A 24,487-nucleotide genomic window follows, 5' to 3' on the forward strand; every position below is an offset into this window, starting at 1 on the left:
CACACACACACACATATATACATATCACACACACACATACAATGGAATAGTACTCAGAAAAGAAGAAGGCTATCCTGCCATTTGCAGTATAGTGGATGAAACTGGAGGATATTATGCTAAATGAAATAAGCCAAGTATTAAAGGTGAATACTGCCTGCTTTCACTTACATGTGGTGGTGTGCAAATTTTAACTCTTAGAAACAGCAAGTAGAAGAGTAGTTACGGGGGTCTGGTGGTTAGAGGAAATGGAGAGATGTTGTCAAAGGTTCATTAATAAAGTGAATAAGTTCTGGAGACATAATATACAGTATGGTGACCATAGTTAATAATACTGTTTGGATACTTGGTATTTGCTAAGAGGGTAGATCTTAAGTGTTCTCATCACACACACAAAGGTAACTATGAGGTGATTAATATTAATTAGTTTGATTTTGGTAACCACTTCACTATATGTGTATGTTAAAACATCACATTGTACAATTTAAATATGTGCAATTTTTTATTTTCAATCATACCTCAAGAAACCTAGGGGAAAAAACCTGTTTTACAGAATATCAGCACTAAGCTCAGGCATAGACAGAGATATGAGTGCCTGAATCAGAGATTAAAATATTGCATCTCTCTCATTAATTGTAAAAGTCTATGCAAATGTAAATATTTGCTCTTTCTCCCAGTTTCATTTTATTCTCAGTATTTTTTATAGAATGTGGTATGTTTATTGTAGAATTTATTCATATGTTTTTGGCAGTATTAACAGAAAATAAAATTATGTATATTTCCTGATTCCATTATCCCCTCTCTTTCTCTCCTTGGCACCCTTCACACCCTTCAAATACCCTAAATAATACTGAAATAACCTTCAAATACCCTAAATAATGCCCATGGTTCTACAGAATATGACCCTTGTGGAAAGAGTTTCTGGTGAAGACATTTGTTCATTGTTAATTTTTCTAAATCATCTGAGGAGATACTTTTCCCCAGCCTGTGCTTTATATGCAAAACCAAGAATTTGCCAATTATAAATAGCCAACAAATTGTATGTTTACATAAAAGGAGGCTGGGAGAACTTGGTAATTTAGAACATTTGTCATAGTATAGAAATTAAAAATACTTTTCTAGAGCAAGATTTATATAAACTGTTTCATTTGAAATCTCCAATTTGGGGATCAGCTTTAGTTCAAGTGGTTGTTCCATCCCTTTGGACTTCTGCAATCTCCAGTTTTGCCCAAATATACACGGGAGATTTTGGAATTATTAGACAATTCACTGCACTGGTCTAGTCTGAATTGGGGGATAAACACTTGCACATGCCCTGTCTCTTCATCAGTGTGTGTTCCTGTTAGCCTATAATGTAATAATGATCATAGGATTATGCTTTAATAATGACCAGAGTGAGGACAAAGAGGAGAAGGGCTGCACAGAAACTTTTAAGCCAAAATGGCACAGAGTTCAGAGGCTGGACAAGGGTGAGGGTGCGTGTCTTCAGGGGCTTGATGATCCGCTCTCTCTGGGTCAGGATGGTTCTCCGGGCCCAAGCCCACTTCCCTGGCCCCTGCAAGCGGTACTGGTAAGGTGTGCACGGCCCAAAGAAAATTTCCAGGGCCAGCTTTGGATCCCACAAGAAAAATGAGAACACGTTGGGTTTCACTCCTATTTCCGAGGAAATTTCATCCATGTAATCCACATACTGCACTCTGCGAGTGTCACGGGAATTATTCAGGTATCTGAAAACAGAAGGGGAAAAATAAAACAGAAACCTCAAGTCCAGTGACAACCTTTATCCCTCCAAGCACATCTCCTTTACATGTTGATGATTTCTCCAAAAAGTAAGAGAGAAAATGAGTTTTCTTGTTTTCATTGACCATGGTCTCAGTGGTTTCTAACAAAATACTCATGTGGTGTGTTTTTCCCCATCAGATCCTTCCAAGAGTCTTGGATGCTAATAGGTGGGTTTCAGATTTTTGTCTTATTCATAATATTCTTTTCCTAATTCCTGTACTTTGTCCATTAATTTAATTCTCAATTAGGATATAGTCTCATTTTGGTACACTGGTGGTAGAGAATATGCTATATGAATCATAAAGATCAGTTATTTAGATGTGACATTAATTTGATTTTAAGTATTATTGAAATGCAATTCCTGGCCCCTTCTTAAGTGAAAATTACTAGATAACTGACTGTTTTTAGGATAAAATCTTTTGCTCATAGAGAACATGCTGTAACATTCACGTTGTAGACTCTCAACAGATATTTGCTGAATAGAAATAAATTACATTCCCAACCCCGATAGTTGAAAATTTTCCATTAAGAGGATGTGGCACAACCTGTAAGCTTCTGAATTCACACTGGAATCCTAAGACTCTGTAATGATTTGCTGTCTCATTTCCGATCTTGGCTTCTTTTCAACAATTTAAAGAGTGAAACAGCCCTTCATTTCATCATACATTTTAATATTCTTTACATCCCTACAGGTATGATATGACATAAATTTATAATTGTATGTCATATCTAGTGTTCCTCGAACTTTAAACAAAATTCTGAAGTTTCCATGTTGGACCATTTTGTATCCATTCTGTTCTGTAAATATTCTACATGTGATATTCATGCTTGGTTAAGAGGAAATGAAAACATTGACAATTTGAGATCTCACTTAGGCATATAGGCAAACAGCTCCCCTTTAAACATTGCAGGTTTTTTTGTTTTTTTGTTTTTTGTTTTTTGCTTTTTTAGGGCCACACATGAAGCGTATAGAAATTCAGGCTAGGGGTCAAACTGGAACTACAGCTGCCAGCCTGCAACACAGCCGCAGCAACGAGGGGGATCCAAACCATGTCTGTGACCTACACCACAGCTCACAGCAATGCCGGATTCCCGACCCACTGAGCGAGACCAAGGATTGAACATGCATCCTCATGGATATTAGTTGGATTCATCTCTGGTGTGCCACGATGGGAAACTCCCCCCTTTAAACGCTTTCAATTGATTTTCATCAAGAAGAAAGTTTCTTACTCTTTTGCAAATTTTTTTCTCTTCTTTTCTATGTCAGCCATCATGCCACTCACTGAAGGTAATTTGTTCAATCCTAGGAAAGAAATTTCAAATATGAACATAATTTTCTTATTGAAAAGATATGATCTCAGGAAGAAATGGATAGATATTACGAGAGTTAATGTGGAAGAGAACATCATGAGTGAGGTGGATGGGAGTGGGGAGATGGATCCAGAGATTGCTCAGAAATGCCCTCCATTCATTGTTTTTATCGGAATCACTTGCCTTACAAGATGCAAAGCCATGTCCTCTAACGAGTTCAGATCTTGACCAGAAGGCCTCAAAGCCCACAGAGAAGGACGGACTGAAGGGATCTTCATCCAACTAACAAGGCACAAGGTAGGGTGTGTATAGTTCCTATTACCAGAATATTCACTCTGGCTCTCCTTTAAATAGTGAGTTTAAATGAATAAGCTCACTATTCATTCATTCATTCATTTATGTTTTCACGTAGTTTTCTAATACATATTGTAGCTGCTAATGGTGACTCAATGTTTCCTGATTGTTTTCATTGGGTAGAGATTTCTTAATTTTCCATCTCAACTCAGGAAAGGCACTTTCCTATAATTCTTCATTTCTTTGAAGGATGACATATGTTGAGACACACAGAATGTTCTAGGAAAATAATGGGAAACATTTTAAAGGAGAAGTGAATGAATGAGCAGGCTTATTATAATCTGATTGACATCATTCCATAAAGCTAGGTTTGAATCTGTCCTGATCGATTTCTTCTCAACCTTGGAATTAATGATGTAATAAAGAATAATAATAAAGAATTACAACCACAGTAATAAAGAATTACTAATCTTCATTCATTCGATCATTATTTATTGAATGCCTACAAAAGTCAGTTGCTTAACTGTTAATGCTCACCACCCTGCAATGTACATGTCAATATTTCCATTTTTCTAAGTGAGGAAATTGTGGAGGTCAAGTAATAGTTCAAGACCATGCAGTCAGTACGTGGTGGAGGAACTGGGTTTAAATCTTGAGTTCATTTGGTTCCAAGCGCTTGCTCTCATAATGGTGCTATGGTGCTATTTCAGTTACTCTATATCTTTGCCATAATTTTCATAATTCACATAACTCACAGTTCATAATGCTGTGACTCTGCTGGTCCTTTTTATATTGAATTTGAAAGACAGGCCAAAAATGTCTCTTTAATTTAGGCTCATTCCAGAATGATCCTAGCAACATTAGGAAGTTAGGTAACTGTTATTTCTACGTATGTTTTAGGTTGAGGTCTTCTACTGCCCTGCCCTCGATTCCTATACTATGCACCTCCCTGATGTGCTCTAAAGAATTACTTACCAGAGTTCCTGTGTGGCTCAGCCAAAACGAACCAGACTAGTATCCCTGAGGATGTGGGTTTGATCCCTGGCCGAGCTCAGTGGGTTAAGGATCTTGTGTTGCAGTGAGCTGTGGTGTAGGTTGTAGATGCAGCTCGCATCTGGTGTGGCTGTGGCTGTGGCTGGCAGCTGTAGCTTCAGTTCGACTCCTAGCCTGGGAACTTCCATATGCCACACCCATGCCCCCAACCCAAAATAATTATTTGCCAATAAGTTGCCACTTAATGATATAAGGAAGTAGGTTTTTTTTTTTTTTTGGTCTTTTTGCCTTTTCTGGGGCCGCTCCTGCGGCATATGGAGGTTCCCAGGCTAGGGGTCCAATCGGAGCTGTAGCCACCGGCCTACGCCATAGCCACAACAATGCGGGATCCGAGCCACATCTGCTACCTACACCACAGCTCACAGCAATGCCGGATCCTTAACCCACTGAGCAAGGGCAGGGATCAAACCCGCAACCTCATGTTCTTAGTCGGATTTGTTAACCACTGACCCACAACAGGAACTCCGGAAGTAATTTTTTTAATCTTAATTTTCATACAGGAATTCTAAAGTTTAAATAGATGTCAAACACTGAAGACAAAATTTCCAGTGGTAGAATTTCAGGGACAGTTAACTTCAGATATGTTTTGTAGCAGAAGACTTTTTGCAGTGCCTTTGAAATCACGTTTGAAAAGGTAGATGGTTATCTTTTCTAAACATGCATAAGGTCAGCACATACCCTTGAATACACGTGCAGCCCAGCGGCTCTGGAGTTCTGATATGGGCATAATGGCTCCAACTGGCTGGAGGATGCCTATGAAAGCTAGTGTTGGCTTCTCTAGCTGAGGAGGGAAGACAAATTTAAACATGGAGCACTGGCTGTCCAGAACTGTTGAATTATTTTCTAAAAAGGGGAAAGAAAAAGTGTATCCTGTGGCAAAGATAACAACGTCAACATCCTCTTCTGTGCCATCCTCAAAGATGGCTGATGTCTTTGTGAACTTTCTAACATTTGGTTTTATCATCACTCTTCCAGTAATTATGTGGTTGGGTAGGTCACCACTGAAAGTAGCTTGATGGCTCAGAAATCTGAAGAATAAAAATATGAATCCAGGAAAATTAATATGTTTTTTTGGAAAGGAGTTCAGCTAAGAAAATATTTAATTTTTGGTAAAGCTAAAAAAAATCAAAAAACCTACATTTTTGTTTTACAAAAGATTTTTTTTCCCTCAATACTTCTTATGAATTATTTACTGAATAAGCATTCTGTATTTATAAGAATACCAACAATTATTTAATGCCTACCATAGGCAGAGAAAAAATTTGGAAATGTTCATAAGGTTTTTTTTTTCCCAATTTGGATGTATTTTATTTATTTTTCCTTTTTTAAATTTAATTTTATTGAAGTATAGTTAATTTACAATGTTATGTTAGTTTCAGGTTTAAAGCAAAGTGAATCAGTCATACATATAAATATAATCCATTATTTTTTCCCATGTAGGTTATTACGAGCTATTGAGTAAATTTTCCTGTGCTATACAGTATAAGTTTATATGTTGATATCTAACTTCCTTAAAATAAATTTTTTGGGGGAAGGATTTTTTTAAAGCATTGGAAAAATGCTTATAATGGAACAGAAAAATCAGATTATATTTTGATTTTCCTTTTATTTTTAGAAACTACATGCCATTTAAAAAATTTTACCAGTTATTAACTTTTAGTTATTTAATTTTTAGTAGTTCTGCGTCCACCCTTGACTTCATACGAGTGTTCCTCCACTGAGCAACCTGAGTAATCTTTTTAAATGTAAAATTATTCCCTGATGTGTTGCTATGTCACTGAAAATATAATCCAAAGTTATTGCCACTCCCTGGTCCTAAAATTCCCTATGTAACCTGGTGCCTGCCTACCTCTCTGAACTTTTTCCCACCACTTTCGGCCTCCACCAGTACTCTGGTTACACTGGGTTCTTTTCTCTTCCTGGAGTACATTATGCTCATTCCTGCCTTTGGTCTTGGTATTTCTTCTGCCTGGAATGTTATTCTCTCAGGACCTGCCCTCTTACTTCCTTCAGACCCCAGTTGAAATGCTCTCTCATGATGTAAACATTCCACAAGCACCTCATCTAAAAAGAGATCTCTCTCCTGAACCCTGCTTAATGTTTCTTCATGGCACACATTACTCCACATAGTTGCATTATATTTTGATTTGTTGGTATCTCTCTTACTTTCCAGGATGCCTAGTGAGAACTTGGACTCTATCCAGGAGTATCATCATTCTACCTCAATATCCAGAATCTTGCTTGACTATGGTAGAAACTCAAATATATTCATCGAATTTATCTAGGCTCTACAGATTGTCAATTTCATGGGTTTCCCCATTTATAATTTACAAAAGATAGGCAAATAGGGATTGCAATTCACCAACATAAAAAAAAGTCTGAGAAAATATATAATCATCCCCAAGGCCATATGGAAGATAAGTACTAGAGATTTGTAAGATTATATATCCATAACATATATATATCATATACTAATACATGTATTAATATGCTAATATACTAATATAATACGCATATTAAACTAAAACTAAAATATCTTTTTCACTAGTGAAGACAAAATTGATTTGTCATCTATAATTTTAATAACATATTTTAACTGAAATATATTTATATTCCTAACAGTTGGGTGAATATATATTCACTATACATTTTCTTTTATCTTTCCTAAAATTTTCAAGCAAAATTTTATTGTATTAATATCATATTGTATTAATCATATAGTGTATATGTTTATATTTGTCCCAGATTTTATTCTTTCCAACTTCATGGATATCTCTTATCAGTTTGTGTTCAGTGAAATCCATACTCACCCTTTCTCCATACCCATTACATAAGCAGATTTCTAATATGTCTTTAAGGGGCAGACCTTCAGTCCACCTTCATCATTTTCATTGTGCTTCTCAGAAGACTTTTCTGGTTGTATTATGTATCTCAAGGTAAATGTCCAGAATATACCACTCTACATTTCAGATGCATACAAGTCATGTTTTCATACAAAAGTTGGGTAATCTTTCCTGTTTATTTCCAGCAAACTTCTTGAATGAGTCTTAGCTTTTGTGAGTTTGGGGGTATGGGAGTTGATTAGTCCATTCTTCTAACTCACATACCTGTTACCTATATAGTAATGAACACACAATGGGGCTCAGAAAATATTTGTTAACTTACTACTCTTGATGCTGTTGACCATTCCCTTCTTGATATTTTCTCCTTCTCATCGCTGTGTCCTGACTACTGATTCTCCTACTTCTCCACTTGTACTTTCCCTCTCAGTGTTTTTGATTGCTACTCTTTTTCTTCTTCCTTTTTTTTAGGGCCACACCTGTGGCATATTGAAGCTTCCAGGCTAGGGGTTGAATCTGAGCTACAGCTGCCATTCTATGCCACAGTCACAGCAATGCAGGATCTGAGCCACCTCTGTGACCTACACCACAGCTGGATCCTTAACCCACTGAGCCAAGTCCAGGGATCAAACCCATATCCTCATGGATACTAGTTGGGATCGTTTCACTGAACCTACAATGGGAACTCCTGCTACTCTTCTTTAGATTTTTCTTTAACATTTGGGATCTGTTAGCTTCTTATCAAGACCCTTTTCCTCCCCACTCTTCACCCCAGATCATTGCTTCTTAAGGCAGCATGAGAAGAGGAGCGTGTGTGCACATGCACGCTGCCCAAGGAAGAACACCAGAAGTGCCTGTTCGAATTTTACTAGTCTCCCTCTTCCTAATCCTGACAATCACATAATCCCCCCTGGGACCCTGCCATACATCTTCAGGGCTGATGACTCCAAGCCTAATCTCTACTTTGATTTTCATAATCATCTATCCTAATGCCTGCCATGTAGCTCTGTTGGGATACCTCACAAGTATCCCAAATACAGTTTTCTAAAGCTTAAATCATCAACCAGCCTCCTTATATCTCTCAGTGTTGCTTTCCTCCTGAACTCCTTACCTTTGTAGGATGGTGCACTTCCTACTCTATCATTCAAGCTAGAAACTTGTATTTGTGGATAATCATGCTTTTATTCTTTGTATTTTATGATGTTTTGATATTATAAAAAGCTTGTTGGCCAGGGAGACGGCTAGCCTGTCTTAAAGATAGCAAAGGACCCTGCCAGGAGCACATCTTTCATATGTGAACCAGCCACTCCCAAGTCTGAACTTCAACCAATTCCCTCTAGTCTGCAGCCCCAACCAACTGCTTGTCTAACTCTCATACCCCGAGCCAATATTCCCCCTGCTCTAAATCATCCCAGGGCCAGGAACCAGGCAAACTAGAGGCCATCTCTATATTCAAAAGTTCACCACAATTATTTAAACTAACCAATCCTAAATGGTTTATTCTGCTCTGCCTTGCAAGTTCCATGGGAACCCTAATAAGTCTCTGGCCTCAGCTTTTCCTTTATTCCTATTTCTCTCTGACCAAACATAGTGTTTTCATGTGGCCTTGCCATGATCTGGCATGTTTTCTTCTCTTAGGAAATATAAGTAATAAATTCTTTAAGTGGTATTGACCTCTTCATGTTGTCACTCAGTTACCTCCATAAATTAAGATCCCATGAGTATAATTTTAATATAGTCAGAAAATTAATAACATGATAAAACAACACAAAATTGTTGGGCATTCATTATGTGCTGGGAACTAGTAAAAACTACACATGGATTTTTTTTCTCTAATACACAAAAAACCCTCTGAGTTGAGTTCATTTTATCCCAATTTTATATATAAGAAAGGTGAGGCACAAATAGTTAAGTAAATCTGATCAATATCACATAGCTAGAAAGTGGAGAAGCCAGGATTCAAACATAGCTGTATGGATTCAGAGTTCTATTCAAGACAAAGAATTTATTGCGTTTCAGCACAGGGAACTATATCCAATCTCTTGGGATAGAACATGATGGAAGATAGTATGAGAGGAAGAATGTATATATGTATGACTGGGTCACTATGCTATACAGCAGAAATTGGCACAACACTGTAAATCAACTATAATTTAATAAAAAAAAGGATGTTTTGGATTTCAAAGAACTCTACCCCGAGTCTCCCAGCTTATTGCTAGAATCTTAAAAGATTCCTGATTTTTTTTTTTTTTGGCCTGGAAAAATGGAGTTTATTTTTCTGACACAATATATCATCTGCTTATCCACCATCTGAAGGTCTCAAAGCCCTAAGTGCATAGTAGCCCAAGAACATGAAGGGTAGAGGCAGAAGAAACTACCAGAGTGTCCTGAAAATTCAGTTTCTTTCCTCTAAGTTCAGTGAATAGAATGGAGACATGAAAAAAGAAAGGATGACTACATTCTCCTAAGATAGCTGAAGTCTGTTTTTAAGGCGAAGTCTATTTTCAAAACATGAAATCTAAATCATCCTTATGTTCCAAGTTTGACCTTGCTGACTCCAAAAGATAGGAACAAAATTGTTAAACATCCTAGAGCATACATACCTGTGTTGAGGTAGCAAACCATAAGTTTCATGGTTAAAGCGAGCATTTAATTTCTTCTCTACCAAACTGTTGATTAAGATTGTAGGGTAAACTTTGTTGAGGATGGTGTTAAAACGAGTGAAGAGAACAGTAGTCTATAGGCATCCCATAATCCCAGACACGGTTCCAAATCCATGCACCCCGCCTTGTGCTGAGAAACACCTAGGAGAGAATGCAAAGAAATGTAAAATAGATGCTTCATGATATGACAGTTTCCTTTCACTGGATCATTTTCTCGGTTCTTCAGATATCTCTCATTTGGTTCATGAGAAGAAATGGATAAGAACTCTCCTGGCTTTTTAGCTTGAAAAGTTCTTCTGTTTTCAAAGACAGGTAGCCCAACAGATACAGTCTCATACATACAGACACATCTGACTTGTTGCTCATAGCCTCAGAAATCTCCTTAAGCCTTCCTCTGGATTTTACCCACAACCCTTTTTAACCTTCTCCAAAACAGTGTTTGGTGCTTGCAAGCTCTTAAATTCCAAATTCTGGAAAAACAAGATGATGCAAAAAGACTAGAGATCAACGGGTTGACACAAGGGATCCCATCCATCTTCTAATTACTGTGTTATAGTATCTAGAACACTTAGTTAATCCGTATTCCTAGAAATATAAATTTTGAAAGAATTACAGTAGGAAGATGTTGTCAAGTGTCATGTCAATGAAAAATAAAGGGATTTAAAAAATGGTTTCTTGCTAAATTCATTTTTTTTTTTTTTTGGTAACTCTTGGATAAGCCAGTAAAGCCTCCACACTCTGGTAGATATAAACAATATGGCATTCACTAAAGCCTGAAATGTTTATTTTTATTCCATTCTCTTCTTTTTTTTTTTCTGGAATGGATTATCAAGACAGCTATTAAGGAAAGAGGTGTGAGGAGTAATTAACAATCAGCACTGAAGCAGGGTATGGGTAAATACTACACACATTTCATGCAATGCTCACATCTCAGAAGGTAGTGGGCAAGTTGCGTCTCAGGAAAGAGAATATAGAAAACAAACCTGTGCAGCCATGTGACTGAGCTCACTCACCACATCAACTCCAGAATTTCCAATGCCGATCACAACAATTTTCTTGCCCTGAAATTTCTCTGGACTCTTATATTCCCAACTGGATATACTGACCTTTGAAACTTGTGATTCCTGTTGGCAAGAACAGAATTGCTCAAGCATTGACCATTATTTTATTTTATTTTTAGAATACTGCTGGTGTATTCTAAAGCTTATTGATAAACTTAAAGGCTATCCTATTTAAACTTCTTATTTTCTGGTCTACTGTTCCTGGTCTGTGAACTGTGCTTGCCTAACATTAGACAGAGCAAATTCTCCTACAGTGTTGTCCTAGATCAAACATTCTATGTTCAAACAAACTCTCAGGTTTATAATAAAGTCAGATATTGCAATTTTTTATTTCCTTTTTTCTTATTCATACCCTGCCACACCTTCAGAAAGGGCCTGGCTCCTATTTATGTACCCTTATTGTTATTTAAAACCACTGCCTGGACCCAAGCCTGCCTTGCTTTCCCAACCCAAGCTGGGTTGTTCCCACCTCTTCTTAGGCTCAATACACTCTTCCTGCCACAGTATTCATTCTGCTCTCCTACTAGGACAAACCCTCACAGACTCTGAATCTGTGAGCATGTAAGATCTTCTTATTTTTGCTTTAAAATGTGCTCTGGATTTTAAATATTTTAGCCTTGGGAGAGGACAAGATGGCGGAGGAGTAGGGGGACACGCTCGCCCTCTCCCACAAACACAACAAAAAAAGCACATCTACAGAATAAATGACTCGCACAGAACAGCAACCAATCGCTGGCAGAGGAACCTAAACTCCAATAACGGCAAGAAGTTCGTGACATTACTGAGCAGAACGGGAGAAAAGAGGAGAGTGAGAGAAGGTGAATCCGAGCGGGACGGGCGCTCCCGAAAGGGAACTGTGGAGGAGAAAGGGATCCCACACCCTGGAAAGTCACCTACACTGGGGAAAGATCAAACGAACCGGAGGAATCTCCAGATGCAGAGAAGAGTGTAGCAGTAAGTTGGAGTATGGAAAAGCCGATCAAGAACCGAACGGACCATCTGAACTACGGGCACAGTCACCAAAAAATGAGACGCCTGGGTGGGGGCTGGGCACCGAGACCTCGGCTCCAGAGGTTAGTCCCCGGGCTGGGGGGGCGGGGCAGAGCGGAAACTGCTTGGGAGGTCTAGAAACCATTTGACGGGGCAGAGACTGCCTGCGAGAATAGAAAACAAAGCTGTTGCAGAGGAAGGGAGCAATATTCTAGGGGCGGGGCAGTGGAAAGCCTCATCAGAGGGAACCTGGGAGAAGAGCCTGGTCTGCGCCCGTGCTGGGGAGGGGAGAGAAGAAGGGGTGGGTCCCCATAGAATACCCCCCACGCCACAGCAAGCTTACAAGCCCGCTAGCTAGCAGAAAGCTGTGCTTCCCAGTGCATCCCCTCCCCCCACCCCCACCACCCACTACGCTCTCACCGGACCTGGGGCTGCCTGCCATCCAGGAGGGCTGGCCTCAACAGTTGCCTGAAGCCTACCACCGCAGGGGCTGTCCCTGCACAGGCCTGCTTGCTCTTTGGAGGGGCTACACTTCCACAGAGCAGCACCAAACACCACCAGCCCCCGAGAAAAGTCCTGCAGCCCAGAAAAGCTAGAACAAGCCTAGCCAGGCTGTGAATAGATCGGCCTAATTCTCGGACAGTTTTTCTGAGTCAGGGCTGCCCCGGGGAGGAGCCTCTTGGGTCTCCAATGGCCCTGCTACCGCCCAAGCTCCCAGGGGATGCCCTAGTGGATCAGCTGCATAGGACTGCCAGCTCCAGGCAGGACCCCCTGCAGCCCAGAAAAGCTGCAACAAGCCTGGCCAAGCCAGGAAAAGATCTCAGACGGTCTTTCTGAGTCGGGCTGCCCTGGGGAGGAGCCTCTTGGGTTTCCAGTGGCCCTGCTACCCGCCCAAGCCCCCAGGGGGCACCCCACTCCCACCACCAGCCCCTGGGAAGAGCCCCTGCAGCCCAGAAAAGCTGCAACAAGCTCGGCCAGACTGTGAAAAGATCCGCCTACATTCTCAGGCCATCCTTCTGAGTTGGGCTGCCCTAGGGAAGAGCCTCTTAGGTTCTCAGTGATCCAGATAGCTGCTCCAGCCCCCAGGGGGTGCTGCACTCCTGAGGAACAGCAGCCCAACACCACCAACCCCCTGCAAGAACCCCACAGCCTAAAAACACCAGAGCAAGCTCTGCATGACCAAGTGAAATCTGCTACCATCGTGGTGTGGACCTCCCAGTCCTGCCTGCCCTCAGGAAGTCCTCCTTTGCTTCAAAGAAACCCTGTTAGCCCCATCAACACTCCAGAAAAGCCACACTGCCTCAAAAAAGATTGACCAACAACGCCAGCCCTCAGGAAATATTCCACGGCAGTGACAAGGCAAACACTGCCCGATAACTGGAGAGTACAACTCCCTCAGGAGAAAGAAAACAACAAGCAAGATGAAGAAGCTGAGAAACCACCCCCAGTCAAACCAACAGGAGAACTCACCTAAAACAGTCAACAATGAAACAGATCTCTGCAGTCAGACAGACCTGGAGTTCAAAAGAGAAATAGTGAAAATACTGAAGGAATTAAGAGAAGATATGAACAGTAATGCAGATACCCTCAGAAAGGAACTAGAAAATATAAGGAGGAGCCAAGAAAAACTAGAACATTCATTTGCAGAGATGCAAACTGAACTAGGGGCAGTAAAAACCAGAATGAATAATGCAGAAGAACAAATCAGTGATATGGAAGATAGAATAATGGAAATCACTCAATCTGGTCAACAGACAGAAAACCGAATCAAAAAACTGGAAAGCAATATAAGAGACCTATGGGATAATATAAAGCGGGCCAATCTACGCATAATAGGAATTCCAGAAGGAGTAGAAAAAGATAAGGGGATGGAAAATATATTTGAAGAAATTATCAATGGAAACTTCCCAAATCTAAAGGATGCTGGGTTCAAGATACAAGAAGCACAGAGGGCCCCAAACAAACTGAACCCAAACAGACCCACACCAAGACACATCATAATAAAAATGGCAAAAGTTAGTGATAAAGAGAGGATCCTAAAGGCAGCAAGAGAAAAACAGAATGTTACCTACAAGGGAACCCCCATAAGAATATCAGCTGATTTCTCTACAGGAACACTACAGGCCAGGAGGGAATGGCAAGAGATATTTAAAGTGCTAAAAGGAAAAAATATGCAACCTAGAATACTCTATCCAGCAAGAATATCATTTAAAATAGAAGGGGAAATAAAAATTTTTTCCAACAAACAAAAACTTAAAGAATACAGCAACACAAAACCCAGGTTAAAGGAAATATTGAAAGGGCTTCTCTAAACCAAAAAGAAAGGAAGGAAAGGGAAGAAAAAAGAAAAGAAAAAAAAAAAGAAGAAGAGGAAGAACTAGGACTGAAGAAACCGCAATCAGAGAGCAGTCACTCAAATAAGCCAGCATACAGATTTAATCATGAACAGGCCTCAAACAAAATAAAATCAAAAAGAAAAAAGAGTCATCAAAACCATAAAATGTGGGCAAGGGATGTTAGGAAGTAAATAACCCTTTTTGTTTGTTTGTATGTTTCTCTTCTTAATTTTAATACAGTAATGAAGTGTTTGAACTTAGAGGACCATCAGGCTAAAACACACAATTATGGGAAGGGGTTAGCATACTTAAAAAACAGGGCTGGAGTTCCCGTCGTGGCGCAGTGGTTAACGAATCCGACTGGGAACCATGAGGTTGCGGGTTCGGTCCCTGCCCTTGCTCAGTGGGTTGCCGATCTGGCGTTGCCGTGAGCTGTGGTGTAGGTTGCAGATGCGGCTCGGATCCCGCGTTGCTGTGGCTCTGGTGTAGGCCGGTGGCTACAGCTCCGATTCAACCCCTAGCCTGGGAACCTCCATATGCCGTGGGAGCGGCCCAAGAAATAGCAACAACAACAACAATAACAACAACAAAAGACAACAATAACAAAACAAAACAAAAAACAGGGCAACCACAAGCCAAAACCAAATCTTGCATTTGCAAAAAAACAAACAAACAAACAAAAAAACAAAAATACACTCAAGCAGATAATAACAGGAGACCATCCAATCAAAAAAAAAATAAAAAAGAAAGGTAGAATGGAGAACCATAGAATCAACTGGAACACGAGGTTCAAATGGCAATAAATAATCATCTATCAATTATCACCTTAAATGTCAATGGACTGAATGCCCCAATCAAAAGACACAGAGTGGCTGAGTGGATAAAAACGCAAAAATCTTCAATATGCTGCCTACAAGAAACTCACCTTAGGACAAAAGATACATATAGATTGAAAGTGAAAGGGTGGGGAAAAATATTTCACGCCAATAGACATGACAGAAAACCAGGAGTCGCAACACTCATATCAGACAAAATAGACTTTAAAACAAAAGACATAAAGAAAGACAAAGAAGGACACTATTTAATGATTAAGGGATCCATCCAAGGAGAGGATGTTACTATCGTCAACATATATGCCCCAAATACAGGAGCACCCAGATACATACAGCAAATACTAAGAGACATAAAGGGAGAAATTGATGGGAATACAATCGTAGTAGGAGACTTTAATACCCCACTCACACCAATGGACAGATCCTCTAGACAGAAAACCAATAAAGCAACAGAGATCCTAAAGGAAACAATAGAAAAGTTAGACTTCATTGATATCTTCAGGACACTACATCCAAAAAAAGCAGAATACACATTCTTCTCAAAGGCTCATGGAACATTCTCAAGAATCGACCACATATTGGGACACAAAGCGAATCTCAATAAATTTAGGAGCATAGAAATTATCTCAAGTATCTTCTCTGACCACAATGCCATGAAATTAGAAATCAACCATGGGAAAAGAAATGAGAAAAAACCTACTACATGGAGACTAAACAACATGCTACTAAAAAACCAATGGGTCAATGAGGAAATCAAGAAGGAAATTAAAAAATACCTGGAGACAAATGATAATGAAGACACAACCTCTCAAAATCTATGGGATGCTGCGAAAGCAGTGCTCAGAGGGAAATTATAGCAATACAGGCCTTTCTCAAAAAAGAAGAAAGATCCCAAATTGACAACTTAACCCTCCACCTAAATGAATTAGAAAAAGAAGAACAAAAAAGTCCTAAAGTCAGCAGAAGGAAGGAAATTATAAAGATCAAAGAAGAAATCAATAAAATAGAGACTCAAAAAACAATAGAGAAAATTAATAAAACCAAGAGCTGGTTCTTTGAAAAGGTAAACAAAATTGACAAACCCCTGGCCAGACTCACTAAAAAGAGGAGAGAAAGAACCCAAATAACCAAAATTAGAAATGAAAAAGGAGAAATCACAACGGATACAGCAGAAATACAAAAAACCATAAGAGAATACCTTGAACAACTATACGGCAACAAGTTTGACAATCTGGAAGAAATGGACAATTTTCTAGAATCTTACAGCCTGCCAAAACTGAATCAAGTAGAAACAGACCAACTGAACAGACCCATCACTAGAAATGAAATTGAAGAGGTCATAAAATCACTCCCTACAAATAAAAGTCCAGGACCAGATGGCTTCACAGGCGAATTCTATCAAACATATAAAGAGGAACTGGTGCCCATCCTCCTTAAACTCTTTCAAAAGGTTGAAGAAGAAGGAATACTCCCAAAGACATTCTATGCTGCCACCATCACCCTCATTCCAAAACCAGACAGAGATACCACCAAAAAAGAAAACTATCGCCCAATATCATTGATGAATATAGATGCAAAAATTCTCAACAAAATCTTAGCCAACTGAATCCAACAACATACCAAAAAAATTATACACCATGACCAGGTAGGGTTCATCCCAGGTTCACAAGAATGGTTCAACATACGCAAATCAATCAGCATCATACACCACATTAACAAAAAAAAAAGTCAAAAATCATATGATCATCTCAATAGATGCAGAAAAAGCATTTGACAAAGTCCACCATCCATTCATGATCAAGACCCTCGCCAACGTGGGTATAGAGGGAACATTCCTGAATATAATCAAAGCCATTTACGATAAACCCACAGCAAATATACTCCTCAATGGGGAAAAACTGAAAGCCTTCTCACTCCAATCTGGAACAAGACAGGGATGCCCACTCTCACCACTGCTCTTCAACATAGTTTTGGAAGTCCTAGCCACAGCAATTAGACAAACGAAAGAAATAAAAGGCATCCATATAGGAAGAGAAGAGATCAAACTGTCACTATATGCAGATGACATGATACTATACATAGAAAACCCTAAGGACTCAACCCCAAAACTCCTTGAACTGATTCATAAATTCAGCAAAGTAGCAGGCTATAAGATTAACATTCAGAAGTCAGTTGCATTTCTGTATACCAGCAATGAAATATTAGAAAAGGAATACAAAAATACGATACCTTTTAAAATTGCACCTCACAAAATCAAATACCTCGGAATACACCTGACCAAGGAGGTAAAGGATCTATATGCCGAGAACTATAAACTTTAATCAAAGAAATCAAAGAAGATGTAAAGAAATGGAAAGATATTCCATATTCCTGGATTGGAAAAATCAACATTGTAAAAATGGCCATATTACCCAAAGCAATCTACAGATTCAATGCAATCCCTATCAAATTACCCATGACATTTTTCACAGAACTAGAACAAACAATCCAAACATTTATATGGAACCACAAAAGACCCAGAATCGCCAAAGCAATCCTGAGAAACAAAAACCAAGCAGGAGGCATAACTCTCCCAGACTTCAAGAAATACTACAAAGCCACAGTCATCAAAACAGCATGGTACTGGTATCAAAACAGACAGACAGACCAATGGAACAGAATAGAGAATCCAGAAATAAACCCTGACACCTATGGTCAATTAATCTTTGACAAGGGAGGCAAGAACATAAAATGGGAAAAAGAAAGTCTATTCAGCAAGCATTGCTGGGAAACCTGGACAGCTGCATGCAAAGCAATGAAACTAGAACACACCCTCACACCATGCACAAAAATAAACTCAAAATGGCTGAAAGACTTAAATATAGGACAGGACACCATCAAACTCCTAGAAGAAAACATAGGCAAAACACTCTCTGACATCAACATCATGAATATTTTCTCAGGTCAGTCTCCCAAAGCAATAGAAATTAGAGCAAAAATAAACCCATGGGACCTCATCAAACTGAAAAGCTTTGCACAGCAAAGGAAACCAAAAAGAAAACAAAAAGACAACTTACAGAATGGGAGAAAATAGTTTCAAATGATGCAACCGACAAGGGCTTAATCTCTAGAATATATAAACAACTTATACAACCCAGCAGCAAAAAAGCCAATCAATCAATGGAAAAATGGCCAAAAGACCTGAATAAACATTTCTCCAAGGAAGATATACAGATGGCCAACAAACACATGAAAAAATGCTCAACATCGCTGGTTATAAGAGAAATGCAAATCAAAACTACCATGAGATACCACCTCACACCAGTCAGAATGGCCATCATTAATAAATCCACAAATAACAAGTGCTGGAGGGGGTGTGGAGAAAAGGGAGCCCTCCTACACTGTTGGTGGGAATGTAAACTGGGACAGCCACTATGGAGAACAGTTTGGAGATACCTTAGAAATCTATACATAGAACTTCCATATGACCCCACAATCCCACTCTTGGGCATCTATCCGGACAAAACTCTACTTAAAAGAGACACGTGCACCCGCATGTTCATTGCAGCACTATTCACAATAGCCAGGACATGGAAACAACCCAAATGTCCATCGACAGATGATTGGATTCGGAAGAGGTGGTATATATCCACAATGGAATACTACTCAGCCATAAAAAAGAATGACATAATGCCATTTGCAGCAACATGGATGGAACTAGAGAATCTCATACTGAGTGAAATGAGCCAGAAAGACAAAGACAAATACCATATGATATCACTTATAACTGGAATCTAATATCCAGCACAAATGAACATCTCCTCAGAAAAGAAAATCATGGACTTGGAGAAGAGACTTGTGGCTGCCTGATGGGAGGGGGAGGGAGTGGGAGGGATCAGGAGCTTGGGCTTATCAGACACAACTTAGAATAGATTTATAAGGAGATCCTGCTGAATAGCATTGAGAACTATGTATAGATACTCATGTTGCAACAGAAGAAAGGTTGGGGGAAAAAATGTAATTGTAATGTATACATGTAAGGATAACCTGACCCCCTTGCTGTACAGTGGGAAAATAAAAAAAAATATTAAAAAAAATGTGCTCTGACTTAAGCAGAAATCTCACATGGCAAAGCCATCATATCTGGTTGATTTTGTAGCAGCACTGGGCGTGACCATATGGGCTGCACTGCTCCTCCTATAACCCTAGACAGTCCCACTTCATCCTAATTGTGATCCATTCTGCATCCTGTTCTTTTTCTCTAGAGAATCTGCTCCCAAATTCCAACTTTCCCCTGGAAGCAGTTCAATGATGCTCACCCAGTGAACTCCTGGCACAGATCTAAATGTTACTGAACTCAATCTTTGCCCAATTCAATATTCCATCAAATGTCTGACTGCAGGCATTTTTATTATTTCCCCTACTCTTGGCCCTGCGACAATTCCTCTCATTCCCTGAAGAGAATTTTTGTGCTTCATTTTTATGGAACACTGAAGATCTTAGGTGAGTTCCTCAACACCTAAAAGGTACTATGTTTTCATCTCTCCTTCCTCTGTCTCCTTTCCCCATGAGAAAAGTTTCTCTTCTGTTGAAAATGAACCCTTTGCCCTGTAGCTTATTGTGGGAGGAGACCTTGAGGTCAAAAAAACTTAGGCTAAATCTCAGCTCTTTCACCACTAATGGCATTTGTAATGTGTAAATTGGAAATTGTTTCACCTAGCTCATAGGAATGGTGTAAGGATCCCTTTAAATGCTCTTATAATGTAGTAAGTACCTGAAAAATTAGTTGAATGCTCTTCATTGAATGTCTTCAATCCTATCCCATCCTCTCCCACTTTCAATAAACATCTCTGAGACTTTGTAAACTTGCGGCCTGTACAATTTGTTCCCCCACCATACAGGCAGAATCAGCTCTTCCCACAACTTCCTCTATCTCAGGAAAGGGCAACACCATGGCTCAGGACAACTTTAGAGTTATCATTGATGCCCCTTTTTATTTAATCACATCTCACATCTGATCTATCAGCAAATTCTGTGATCTCTGTATTCAAACTATATTCACAATTGAAGCATGACTTTCTATTTCCACTGCCACCATCCTGGTCCAAACCAATATCGTTTCTCAACTGAGTTAGCAAGAGTCTCCTTCCTGGTCTCCCTGATTCCATCTTTACCAGTTCCTTCCCCCAGATCCTCAATATGGCAGCCAAAGTGACTGGAGCATGCCACTCCTCTGTTCAAAACCTCCCAACATCTCCCACCTCAAAGTCAAGGCCACCATCCAAATGATGGCTTTTAAGGCCCTTCTTGATCTGGTGCAATGGTCGGGTACACTCCCACCTCAAGGCCTTTGTAGTTTGCTCTTCCTTCTGTACCACATGCTTTCCTCAGATATCTGCCTCACTCCCTCAGCTCCTTGGGGATAGTGTTCAAATGTCCCCTTCTCACTGAAGCCTTACCTGGCCACTTTAGCTAATCTTGTATCACAAGCCCCTGTCCCTAACTACACATGCCCTTGCACTTTCTGGTTAATGTTTCTCTTCACATTTATTGCCTCAAACATGTTTATCCTTTTTGTGTCTCTCTCCATCTACTCCCTGCACACTTCTTGGGGACAGAAATTTTGTCCGTTTTACTCTCTGCTGAGCCTCTGGCGCACAGCCTGTGCTCAGAAGATAATTCTTGAATGAAAGCTGAATAAATCAATACAGGAATATTTAAACCTCTAATGAACTACCTAATAGACTTCTTTTGACCAATTTTAACTTTTTCTATCTTCTCATGCACTGGGAAACAAATATTCCTAACAATGGAAGTGAGGGCACTCTAGCATCTCCTGAGGAGTCTCCAGGTTCAGCCCTCTTTGAGAAGACTGAGTGTATGCCCTACTCCTAGAGATAAACAAGGAGATCTTGTGCAGATAAATCTTCTTGCATTGTTCCTTCTATGCAGGGTGCTTAAGCTTCCAAATAGAAAAAAATAGCGCTGCAGTCTCTTTAAGATGTACAGTGACACTAGCACAGAGCTGTTTATATTCACAGTGCTATGCATATACATACACATTCAAGAATAAAGCTAAGTATTAATACATTTTCTGTAGTTTTGATCTTACAACTTACTCCAAACTATTACTAAAAAAAAATCCCACAAAAACCGAGTTCCCACATTTTACTTTCCAACTGTGGTAAAATATAGCACCTCCTTTTAAAATAGACCAGAACTAGTGGTGATAAGATAGAAGTAATTTACATTTTCAATTTTATAACATGTAATACTTGAATGAAACCTGAAAGAACATGCATTACTTTATAATCAGAAAATAAATATCATATTCATTTGGAAAATAAAGTCACTTTCAGAATCATAAACTTTCTTCAAAAATAACAAGAGCAATAATGATAAAATCCCACAAACCCAGTGCCTTAGCATTTAGTAAGACATACCTGAAAAGTTCTGGAGTGGCAACAAGGGATCAGTATAAAGGCAGCTACACACCATAATCCCATCAAAGACATAGGATTCCTGCTTCCCTTCAGTCTGGACCACAACATCCCACTGTCCTGTGCAAGAGAAGTCAGAGCGCTTCCTCACGCTGCACACCTTTGACTAGGGATGAGATAACATCACATTTGTGACCACTCTTCCCAGCTGCCCTCCTTTCCAAAAACTCTTGGCCTCAATGGATAAGGTTTGGTTACAGCTACTCTCTTCTGAGTGCTCATGCAAAAGTTCCTTTCTAACTGGTCTCCCTACCAAGGCCTTTTAGGTGGAGATGTAGCCCAGTTTGTTCCTGAATGCAGCTAGTGGTGAGTCAATACCAGCTGCATAGTCTGGTTTTCAGCCAATCCACCACAATTTTTCCTGAAGGAAGTGAGGAGTGAAGCTCTTGCCGACTTCCCTAAAAATGCATAAATCTCACCTCCGAGACTGAGTGGATGCCTTACTGCCTTTTGCTCTGGTCTGGCTCTTGGCTCTACCATGAGGGTTCCACATATGCTGAGTGTTCTCTGCCCTACTTACCAGAAACCCGATGTGCTTCAAAAGATGAAAGTGTTTGGCATACATCTGGAGATACTCTATGATTTTTGAATTGTGTAAGTAGTTGGGAAAATGATCAGGGAAAGGGTAATCACTATAAGCTGTCATCTCCTTTGAAGTGTTGCAGGTGGTAGATTTATAGACCGTTGGCCTGCCACTTTCAGTCTTCTCCTACCAAGAAAATAAGGGACACCTGCTAAAGTATATCAACTTTAAGAACAGATCAAAGTATGGTTTTCTTCTTCAAAATGAATAGCCATTGTTATATTAACAAAGCCCATGATAGTGATGTATTCATATACAAAAATACCCCTAATGATAAGTACAATCTCTGCAAATATGACCAGCCTTTCCTATAAATGAAAGCTTTATGGGTGTCACCTAGTGAAACCAGATGACATAATACAGTATTTGGGGGCATTTTACTTTGGTTGTTGAGATGTATCATTGCATGGCTTGGTCCAGGAAACTGCCATCAAATAGTTTCTCTGAATCTATTTCTTCACCTATAAATAAGTGCTCGCCTACCTCACAGAGTTGTTGTGGAGACCAAATAAGGCAAATAAAATGCTTTAAGGACCTCATGCAGGAAAACAACAATTGCATGCAAGTGTTATAGGACCAATTGCGGTTGTGTGCACAGGGTTCAGTGGGCATCAGGTTGGGAGACTGGAGAAAGTTTTCTGGAGACATGTCTGTATCAGTCAGGGTCCAACCAGGAATGTGGAAACTACTCTGTCAACACTTGAAACAGGAAATGTAATGCAGAAAATAGGTTGCCTAGGTAGTGAAAGACCTGAAAAGCCATTGAGGCATTGGTGAGACATCTCAGAGATTAGCAAAAGCGGGCAGCCAGCAACACCTCTAGGCTAGATCTTGGTAGCTAAGAGTTGGTATGTTTCCACCTTCCTTCTTTTCCTCTCCATGGCAGCCTTGCAGGCCGTGTGGTCCAGTGGCATACTATAAGTTGGGTAAGGGTCACTTAATCACATCTGACTGTGATGCAGGCCAAAATGAACATTATGCTAAGCCCCTGAGATTTTTATAGAGTTTTGTCTTGAGATTTCAGAGTAAGTGTTAGTTATCTTGACTGATATATATATTCTATTGAACTGAAGATAAAAATCCAAATTCATATATTACTGTATATGTAATAAGCCAAGGAGGTATTCTAAAGAATTTGTAAGAAGTTAAAAGACCAGAGACAGAGAATAAAGCTATAATCAGCCACATTTAGAGGCCAAGTGGAAAAATACTGAGAAGGAAAATCAGCAAGAGAGTGAAATCACAGAAGCTAGGGACAAATGTTTTTAAAAGGAGTTGATTTTTAACATTATTGGATCATGTTGAGAAAGCAATACAATTCTGGGCAAAAAGTCCACTCAGTTTGTCAACTTTTATTGTTAAAAGCAATGACAGCAGTTTTGGGGAAGGGCTGGGATGTCTATCATGTAGTGTACAATTCTCCTTCAAGGAGCTAGGCTCTGAAAAGAAGAAGGACTGAACATCATCCTGGGTGGGGGGTGGGGGTAGGGGAAGGAAGGAGTGGGATTCAAAGCACAGGTGTAGGTTCTAATAAAAATAACAACTATTAAAAAAAATAACTATTACGCTGATAGTTGAAGACAAATTAGTGCTGTATTCCTTGCATTCCTATTTCCCAGATACAGAAAAATGCCATTATATATATTGAAGCATAAATCCATTTGAACTTACCTCATATCTCCACAGGCCTCCAATGTCATTGCTTCCTTCAAAACAGATGGGCTCCAGTCCCTCCTCCAGACAGATCTTAATTGCACCTAATCCACTGATACCAGCACCAATCACTGCAATTCTTTTTCCTGGCATTGTGTCTTGTATCAGGAAACACTATCATAAAATCATATTTTTATTTCCATGTAACTTTATTCTATCATGCAAGATTAGCCTTTTTCCTAAAATTGCTAGTTAATTCACTTAAGGAATATCCCACTCAAAGCTGTTATGCCATTTGTAGGCACATCAAGTGACAGAAAATCCTAGCTCACATAGGCTTTCTTATTTTCAAGTACAAAGTTGACTTTTTAAAAAAATTTTATTGGAGTATAGTTGACTTACAATGTTGTGTTAATTTCAGGCTGTATAGCTACATGAATCAATTATACATGTACATATAGCCATGCATTTTCATATTCTTTTCCCATATAGGTCACTACAGATTTGAGTGGATTTTCCTGTGCTATACTATAGGTGCTTGTTACTCAGCCATTCCATATATAGTAGTATATAGACCCCTAGCCTGGGAACCTCCATATGCTGCAGTGTGGC

At 39.5% G+C, this 24,487-nt stretch overlaps 1 protein-coding gene across 1 annotated transcript; it reads right to left on the reverse strand.

Moving 5' to 3' along the window:
- Window positions 1-1,369: 1,369 nt before the first annotated feature.
- On the reverse strand, window positions 1,370-24,028 carry LOC125128694 (flavin-containing monooxygenase 5-like). The gene is given in 10 exon segments (XM_047782873.1): window positions 1,370-1,724; window positions 3,010-3,082; window positions 5,116-5,465; window positions 9,881-10,011; window positions 10,013-10,081; window positions 10,924-11,035; window positions 11,037-11,064; window positions 21,583-21,745; window positions 22,160-22,348; window positions 23,894-24,028. Coding segments are annotated over 10 exon segments (1,605 nt in total).
- Window positions 24,029-24,487: the final 459 nt, after the last annotated feature.

The sequence above is a fragment of the Phacochoerus africanus genome, chromosome 6 (genome assembly GCF_016906955.1).
Source record: "Phacochoerus africanus isolate WHEZ1 chromosome 6, ROS_Pafr_v1, whole genome shotgun sequence".
Classification (NCBI taxonomy): Eukaryota; Metazoa; Chordata; class Mammalia; order Artiodactyla; family Suidae; genus Phacochoerus; species Phacochoerus africanus.